Consider the following 9,622-nt stretch of genomic DNA (forward strand, 5'->3'; position numbering starts at 1 on the left):
CGTGACGTATTTAATCCGATTGAAAACGAGCTAAGTATTTACAGTGCGTCAGAATCTTTTGATATGCGTACTATTTTGGTCTGATACTAGCGATTCAGGAGTATCAGATCAGACCGTACTAAGATAATTCGCGAACATTTACACCGACCGTATCAAGCGATTTGATACGGATTTGATACTTAGTACGCCTATCAAGTGCTCGGTGTAAACTAGGCCAATGCATGTTCCATCAGTTGGATTGTTGAAACTTAGTAATATTCATTGGTATCCTACTTTGGCATTTATTATGCTTTTACGTTAAACACATTTTATATGTGTAGTAATGTTATCTTTTGCAGTAGAGAGTAACGTGATTATGTGTCATGTTTGCAATGTAACTAGCCAGGTGGAAAATTTGATTGAGAATAGATTTCTATCAAAGTTGTTAGAGGAGGAAAGCGATCTAGGATTGGACGATGAAAGTAAAGAAGCCGAAGAGGAAAAGAAATGTACTAGCTGTCACGATAACATTGTCGCTACTAGTTGGTGCATGGAATGCGAAGAATTCATCTGCCAGAGTTGTGTTCTGGTGATTATAAATTTTATATTAAATGAAAGCAATATATGTATATTTATATATTACCTCTTAGATGACAGAATGGATTTTTAAACGAATATCTAAGTAAAATGTTGATTAATCATATTGGATGAAACTATTTTAAGGCTCATCAAAGATTGAAGATAACCAAGGATCATATAATTAAACCTAAGGATGAAATAGCAAATGATAGAGACAATGTTAAAAGAGGAAATAAGAAAATACCTGGATATTTGTTTTGCACAATCCATTCCCATGAACAGCTGTCTTTATTTTGTCAAACATGCGATAGACTGACTTGTAGAGACTGTCAACTCAGTGAACATCGTGACCATAAATATAAATTTATTCATGAAATTGCAGCTGAAACTCGTACTTCCATGTCGATTTTGCTTAAAGAAGTAAGGTAAGGATCTACAGGTACATACAACAATTGGTAAAATATTAGTAGAAAAGTGCAGATTTAAAGAACATATGTATATGTAATTTTCAGTTACAAACGAGTATTATTAAAAAGTGCGATGAAAGTTATAGAAGATAGACAGATTCTAATACTGGAAAAGAAAAAAAGTCTTGTTCAAGATATAACACAAATGGTAGTACAGTAAGTATATATTATAAGCATATATGTATTAAGATATATGATTCTATATAATATATCTTTTTGTGTTAGATTAACAAATGCTATTAATACGAGAGGAAAGCAATTGGTAATGAGATTAAATGAAGTGTGTGATCAAAAGCAGAATACATTAAATGAGAAAAAAGTTGCTTTAGATCAATTGTCCAGACTTACGGATCATTGTATACTCTTTGGCACTCATGCTTTGAAGAAAGGCTCGGACATGGAATTATTATACAGTAAAAAGTATACTAAAATTATATATATTTACACATGCATACACACTATTTTAGTATCAGAAAAACTAATTTACAAAATATTTTATATTTAAAAAAAAATTGGTTTTAAAAGGGCAAATATTATGACAAGCAGTATTTTTTAAATGTTAGGTTTATTATTTGCTAACATTTCAAGATTTCATTATTTTTTTAAAATAAAATATTTTTTTACATGATTCTGTTAATTATTCTATATAATAAAGTAAAATTATCAAGAAATGATTAATTTATAAGATAGTTTTAATATAAAAATATTTTCAATTTTACGTCAAAATATACAAAAATAAAGTATAAAATATCTCGTAAAATATTGATTTTTTTTATAATGGTACTTTCATATGTAGAATAACTAAAGGAATTATATGTGAAAAAGATCATGTTTTATTAAATAGAATGGAGATGATTTTGAAATCTTTTATAATGGTACTTTCATATGTAGAATAACTAAAGGAATTATATGTGAAAAAGACATGTTTTATTAAATAGAATGGAGATGATTTTGAAATCTTGTAAAATATTAAACATGAAAAACAATTTTGTCACAATATTTGTTTCTTCCAAACAAACAATTTATTTTTGTGATGTTTGACCATTAAAAGCAAGAGAAATATTCTACATACTCGAGTTAAAGGAAACATCTTTTAGAACATTAAGGGGGAAATCAATTTACATCAAAAGTTATATTTTATTTTAAAAAATTATTTTGATTATGATGACTTTGAGATCGTCAATCAAAATTAAACTACTGCTTTAATAAGGCTATTGCTTTATGTTCCCTTTAAAAATATTAAATAATTTTTGTTCAAAACATTTTTCTATAAAACCAATACTTTCTAAAATAATAAGCCGTTTTCGGAACTTTTGCCCCTCACTGTATATGATTACAGATCTGTTACAAGTCATTTACAAAGAATAAAAAGTAGACGAGCCGATATCCCAAATCCTGAGATACCTGTCAGGATACATTTATCTCTGGAAAAATTACCAGATTTAATAAAAGGTTTGTAACAATATCAAAATTTTTAATTTGATATTCGGATTAACCAGTAATTTAGAGATTTAATCCTAAAATTAGAGAAAGTTAACAATTAGCTATAACTTACATTATATGTAAAAATAAGCCGATTCATTTATATTACGTCTGTAGTGGTGTCATCAATCGGGGCAATAGTCGTCGATGGTAGAGTATATCCGTCCATATCGCCTTTGGCTGTCAATAACAGCACCGCGACTTATAATGAGTCACAGGCCGAACAAAAGCAAACCACAAATTCGACAAATACTCATACAGATGGTATTGTTCCCGTTGTCATTCAACAAGTACCGTTACCTGTAATGATAACGCAGCAATCTGTTAACGCGCAACAGAATTCTTATCAGCAACAAGCACCTCTGCATCTCCCGCAGCAACAACAACAGCAGCAGCAGCAACAGCAACCACCACCACAACAACAACATGCGCAACAATCGCAAAATTATATGCAACAGTATATTGCGCCGCACAGTATGTCACCTCGATCGTCACCACAAGCGCATCAGCCACGAGTGCCGTATTCTGTCAACTATAGTAACAACAGATTGCAACAACCTCCATTGATGCATCAACAACGCCCGTTGGGAACCTGCCATCAACAAGTAACATCGTCCACGCATCCACATCAGCAAGCTCAAAATCTGGATCAGCTTGGACAAAACACGAGTTTACGCGGGCTTCTCGCGCATAATTCCATTCCGCCGCCTCCTTATCCATCGTTCCGGGCGTCCGCCAATCACATACCGTACCGATTTTCTCCTGGGCTATTTAGACATTCTTCAAGCGGTAACCCTCAGAGAGTCCAAGTACCACCACCTCACACATATCAAGCGGCAAGTACATCCATTGTACCTGTGACGTCACGTGTACAACAATGTAATTTAACTTCTCCGTCAACGCAGCACATTGGGAATTATCCTATCCATCGTTGGCATATACCGCAACAAGCAAATCCTTGCCTTCCTTATACTATGCCTCGGCAGCAACATGTACCCACTTATACGCCAGTTCCTACCAATGATACCTACAAAATTACTTTAAGAAATCAACAAACCAGCAATAATCAAAAATATAGCACCAATGTAAACGCCAGTTCGTGTGATAATCCACCACAGTTGCAAAATTCAGCCACCGTCTCATTGTTACATGCTGTCAGCTCGTCCATACCCAAAACGCCTAGTCCCGTCACTACTCCTGGCAAGTCGGACGACACCGAAAAGAGTTTAGATAAGTTTTGTCAGAAATCATTGAATGACCTAATGCTCACTATTGCAAAATTAGATAGTAATGGAATCCTAGTAATACCAGAAGCTCAAAGAAATCAGATAGATTCAGCACAAGTCGATAGTTCTACCGACGAAGATATAAATTCGATGGCTGAGAATGCAACGGGTTAGTTAAACTCTTGATGTTACTTTACTTTAACTTACCACTCAAAATGTTAACTGTACTTCTTAATTGGTTTGATATATAGAACTGAAACTTGGCTCAGACCTTTTATTTTAATTTGTATGCTTTTTTCAGCGGATAATTCGAAAAGTGCAACCACTTCTATGGTGATGAAAGATGATCCAAACGAAGACTGGTGTGCTGTATGCATGGATGGAGGAGATGCAGTATTGTGTTGCGATAAATGTCCAAAAGTCTTCCATCTTTATTGTCATATACCTAGTTTAAAATCATTCCCAGAGTAAGTTATCTATTCTTAGCGTATCTTTATTTTGCCAACCTTTCCACTATTATTAATTAGTATTTTATTTAGCGAGAGTGAAACTTGGCAATGTATGTTGTGTACAAATGTGCTCGATTGTTCTGAAGATATATCGAACAGTGAAAAACGACTAAACGGTATGAGCCCTAAGGAATTGCGAATTGCCCAAAGGATTGTCTTGGAACTTTATTGTCAATACGAGCAGAGCTTACCTTTTCGGGAAGTTGTATCGAGTGAGGTAAATGACGATGCAACATAATTTTTTTCTCAACATTGATGCTCGATTGACAAGTCAGAGTAATCTAGTAATCATTTTTATCTTCAGATTACTGATTATCATCGGATTATTAAGAAGCCAATTGCATTAGATATAATCAGAGATAAATTAAAACCTGATCATATAGGCCATTATACAGATCTGAGACAAGTCATGGCGGACATCAGACTCATGTTTAAAAACGCTTTTACCTACAATCCTGTAAGCGAATTTTGTTTATTATTATCGCTTTCTTTTCCATTGTTGCTTCTTATCTTTCTTTTTCAGGTGGATTCACAAGTTTATCAAGAAGCTAGAAATTTAGAAGAGTTTTTTGAGAAGTTGTTATTGAAATGGGCACCAAATTATGCGTATGATGACCCTTTCCTCACACCTGACAAGGAGGAAGATGAAGAAGTTTTTCCACCCAATCGAAAATATAGACGTATAATTAATGATTAATAGAGACTAAGTGAATTGTCAAGTATACCTCATAAGAATTGTTGCGTTTGGAACTAAATTATTTTTACGATTTTATAACTGTCTTATTACACAGTTGATAATTTGATAGAATGTGATAAAAAGACCTCCGAAACTATACTGAAACTTTTGTAATAAGATTAATTCTGGAAAATGTTGCAAAAAGTAAAACGCATAAGCGTTATTACATGTTCTATTCAGGGTTGGTAAGTAACGCGTTACTTATAATCTCGGTACCGTTACAATTATTTTCTTTCCGTAACGAATGGGTAACGATGTTACATTTCCTTTTCCGAGGAAATGTAACGTTAATGATAACGCAGTTATATTTTTTGGGTGACGGTAACGATTTGACTAATTACTATTATCGTTATTTTATTTCTAGCATCGCGTATAAATTTGTCGAGACCAATAGGTTTGTTCTTTTTAGCTGAACTTTTTCTTCATTTTTCCTTCTTTTTTTTCCAACGCAAGAAGTCCAGTTGAAAAGAACAGACTAAATATTATCAAAAATGAGGCGCAGCTCCGCTGAAAAGGAGGTAGAAGGGATATTCTTGAAAGAAGAAGCGCTGTAAGCGCTGTGCACTTCCTTCTATCTCTTTCAAAAGGACCACATCTAACGTCTAGGTACCGATCGTGTAACTTTTTCCCTAAAATGGAAACATGAAAAGTAAAAATTCTTACCTTTGAACATCAAGAAAGATAAAGTTTTTGCTTTTCACGTTTATATACATGTTTATTATATACATTATACATTACATGTATATTATATAATATGTGATATATATATATATATATATATATATAATATTATATAGTAATGTATATATTTTTTTCGGCCCACCCTAGTATTATTAGGATGGGCCGAAAAAAAAATTTTGAAAATTGATTAATAACATTCCCCAAAGGTTAGCTATGGACCTCAATATGGTCTGGGTAAAATTTCATCGAAATCGATTATATCTTCAGGTAATCCCTCGACCTTAAAATTAGTAAGTTTATGCATTTCTTGCAAATTACATTTTTTTTTTAACATTTGTGTGTTTTCTTTACACCAATCGATTCATCTCTTTATTCTGTGTCTAAAAATATTAGAACCTATTATTAAGAAATCAATACAAAATATTTCATATTATATGTTGAAATATGGCATTATAAAATATCTTATAAAATATTAATTTTTGATAATTTTACCTTAATACTTTTATATGCAGAATAATTATAGAAGAATTATTATGTAAAAAAAATATATATATATATAATTCCGTTTAAAAAATTGTGATTTTGATCTGATCTTAACGCCACTCAAAATAAAATCAATGATGTGCTTTCTTATGTCCCCTTCCGAACCATATTATTTTTGTTTGAAACATTTTTTCGTATCTATCATATTTTTCGAGAAATCTTAATGTATTATTTAAAATGGGACACTATATAAGAATATATTTCGAATCCGTCATTTTGAAATGTATACTGTCCTCGGATTCGTGTTCAGCGACCAAAAAACATCAGGTAATATCAAACTTTATTGAAATTCAAGTATTTTTTCGAATTTTGACACATCTATCAAAGAAATGCATAATAACTTACTAATTTTAAAGTTGAGGAACAACCTGAAGATATTAATTGATTTCGATGAAATTTTATCCAAACGTACCATATTAAGGTCCATAGCTAATCTTTGGGAAATGTTACTAATTTATTTTCTAAAATTTATTTTTTCGGCCTATCCTAATACACACACACACACACACACACAGATTGTCCCATTTTAATTTAAACAGCTAATTTCTGGAAATCACGAAATTTTAGAGAAAAATATTTACGACAAATGTTTTATGACTTCAAGAGAGATATAAAATGATACCATTAGAAATTTTTTTTTTTCAAAAAATAATTTTCAAAAATGAAAATAAGAGTAACACCTTTAATGGTCTTGATCTTGATATATGTTGTCAATATTTATGATCCTGAATAACATTCAAAAGGATTTTGCTCATTATTTGAATACCTTGGATAATACTAATGCCGGTGATACTTTCAAGCTTTATAACTCGAAAACTGCTTAATGGAAAATACTTTATTGTAGTGTTTAGTAAAAAGCTCTCGAGATAAGCTACAAGAATATGCAATGAAAAATAGGGGGTGGTTCCATTTGAATATAATTTAAAGTGACCTTTTCCTGACCTTGACAATGCCACCCAAGGTTAAACCAATTTTATGTTTCTCTTGAAATCATACAACTTTTGTCTTAAATATTTTTCTCTAAAATCTCGTGATTTCCAAAAATTGGCTGCTTAATTAAAATGGGACACTGTGTATGTGTGCAGTGTGCGCGTATGTGGTAGCAGTTGTAAATTAGAACATATTAGATTTTGATCCATATTCGTTTACTAGAAGATGAAATTCTATGATATTTTATATTTACATTTACTATAAAAATTTGTATGATATCATGTTAATGTATAGAAAAAAAGTAACGAAAATAGTAATGCGACTCGTTAGTTTTTGAGTAATGGTAACGACTTATTTTTTCAAATCAATAATGAGTAACGGTAACGAGTTACTTTTATAAAGTAACTTTGTGCCAAATTTGGTTCTATTTTATCTGAAATATTCATAATAATGAATTTTTTCCGGTTTTTGTTTCAGTTTTTTGATTAGATGAATGGTATCAATACTTCACAATGAGAAGGCGATATAAGACGATTAATGTAATATATATCTTTTTACACATTTTATTTTTCAAATATATGTATGTACAGTATGAATAATTTTAAATAACGCACTAAAATATCTCAAAAATAAGAGATGGAATTGAAATACTTCAGACAAAAGTTGTATGACTTCAAGGGAGAACTTCATAAAATAGTAGCATTGGTTTAACCTTGGTTGGCATTGTCAAGGTCCGTGAAAGGTCATTTAAAATTTTTTAAATAGAACCTCTCATTTTTTATTACATATTCTTGTAACTTATCTCGAGAGGTTTTTAAAACATTATAATAGAATATTTTTCCATAATTAAGCTTCCATTAAGCGTTCCAAAATTAATTTCCATAATTAATTTTTTAAGATATAAGGCTTGAAAGTTACTGCTTACAGTATTACTAGCATTAGCATTATCCAAGGTGTCCGAACAATGGCTAAAACCTTTTGAATGTTGTTTAGGATCATGACCTTGACAACATATGTCAAGATCATTAAAGGTTATTCTTATTTTTATTTAAAAAAAAAGAACAACCTTCAATGGTCATGACTTTGACATATGTTGTCAAGGTCATGATCCTGAACAACATTCAAAAGATTTTAATCATTGTTCGGACACCTTGGATAATGCTAATGCCAGCAATACTGTAACTCTAATAAGCTTTATAGCTCGAAAAGTGCTTAATGAAAAAATATTTTATTATAGTGTTTTGAAAAGCTCTCGAGATAAGCTACAAGAATATGCAATGAAAAATGGAAGGTTTCACTTAAAAAAATTAAGTAATCTTTTCTTAACCTTGACAACGCCACCCAAGGTCAAACCAATGCTACCATTTTATTTCCCCCTAATTGATGTCATACAACTTTTGTCTGAAGATTTTTCAATTCTATGTCTTATTCTCGAGATATTTTAATGCGTTACTTAAAATGACTCACTCTGTATATATTTTTTAAATTACATGAAGCGACATGCTAGATTTTAAATTACATTGAACTAGATAATATATATATTTTTAGTATTTTAATATGATATTGCTTTTGATAGTTTTATCGTGTTAGAAAATTTTGCAAAATGCTTAACATTATATTTGATTCATAATTAGATAATTAACTCCATATACAACTATTTGTTAAATAACATTTCCTTTGATTTTTGTTTTGTCTTTTTACTCATTGCATGCAAAAAAATATTTTATAAAAATATATATATATAAGAACATAATAAAATTCCATTTATACTATTTTTACTAAGTGGTAACATCCATATATTATTGCTTGCAGTATTAATTTAAATTGTAATGAACTGAATTCTAATTAATTTAATCTGTAATTAACGAATCAAATAATATTTGTTATTTTTTAAGCCGCAATGTATTTTCTTTTTTGTATCTTTTAGAAACATTACTTCAAAAAATGATACAATGGCAAAGTTATGTAACATTTATGTATTTACATTTTTTTAATAGTTTTTTTGGGTGATAAATTTTTTATAAATTTTAGATATAATTAGAAACATCCATATATTATTGCTTGCAGTATTAATTTAAATTGTAATGAACTGAATTCTAATTAATTTAATCTGTAATTAACGAATCAAATAATATTTGTAATAGTTTATTAAAAAATAAGAATTATTAGAAATTATAATTTGAAATGGCTATTAGTTTTATATATGACACATAGGTTAATTGCGGTCAATTTGATGCTACGAATGCTTTGAAGCATTTGATTGACCAATCAGAACAAAGAATTTTACAAATTGACCAATCAGAAAATGCTTCAAAGCATTTATAGCATTATCACAATTCGCTATAATCACAGTATAACCAGTAGGTCCACTTCGTGTCGGCGCCTTTGATCTCCTTTTCCAGATCACGTGAACATCTACCATGTTAAATCCAGGATCGAATTGAGAAAAGTGCCTCACAAGTAATAAAACATAAGTAATAATATGGATTC

The 9,622-nt window shown here is 30.6% G+C and overlaps 1 protein-coding gene across 2 annotated transcripts; it reads left to right on the forward strand.

Moving 5' to 3' along the window:
• Positions 1-13: 13 nt before the first annotated feature.
• On the forward strand, positions 14-5,080 carry LOC105462840 (E3 ubiquitin-protein ligase TRIM33). Of its 2 annotated transcripts, XM_011709689.1 has the most exons (11): positions 14-568; positions 703-983; positions 1,071-1,181; positions 1,251-1,445; positions 2,365-2,477; positions 2,625-3,343; positions 3,413-3,902; positions 4,035-4,200; positions 4,273-4,459; positions 4,547-4,699; positions 4,766-5,080. In XM_011709689.1, the coding sequence occupies exons 1-11, from the start codon at positions 323-325 to the stop codon at positions 4,937-4,939; spliced, it is 2,835 nt and encodes a 944-aa protein (XP_011707991.1). In that variant the 5' UTR covers positions 14-322; the 3' UTR covers positions 4,940-5,080. The 2 variants fall into 2 exon arrangements, with proteins under 2 accessions (XP_011707991.1, XP_011707990.1); XM_011709688.1 differs by having other exon boundaries at positions 2,625-3,902.
• Positions 5,081-9,622: the final 4,542 nt, after the last annotated feature.

Source organism: Wasmannia auropunctata, unplaced genomic scaffold, assembly GCF_000956235.1.
Source record: "Wasmannia auropunctata unplaced genomic scaffold, wasmannia.A_1.0 LD336092.1, whole genome shotgun sequence".
Taxonomy (NCBI): Eukaryota; Metazoa; Arthropoda; class Insecta; order Hymenoptera; family Formicidae; genus Wasmannia; species Wasmannia auropunctata.

Bases quoted from the DNA above. Each gene is read 5' to 3' on its own strand.
- LOC105462840 (XM_011709688.1), top strand. From the start codon at position 323: ATGTTATCTTTTGCAGTAGAGAGTAACGTGATTATGTGTCATGTTTGC. The intron at 569-702 runs GTGATTATAAAT...AACTATTTTAAG, and splicing joins TCTGCCAGAGTTGTGTTCTG to GCTCATCAAAGATTGAAGAT. The intron at 3,903-4,034 runs GTTAGTTAAACT...TGCTTTTTTCAG, and splicing joins GATGGCTGAGAATGCAACGG to CGGATAATTCGAAAAGTGCA.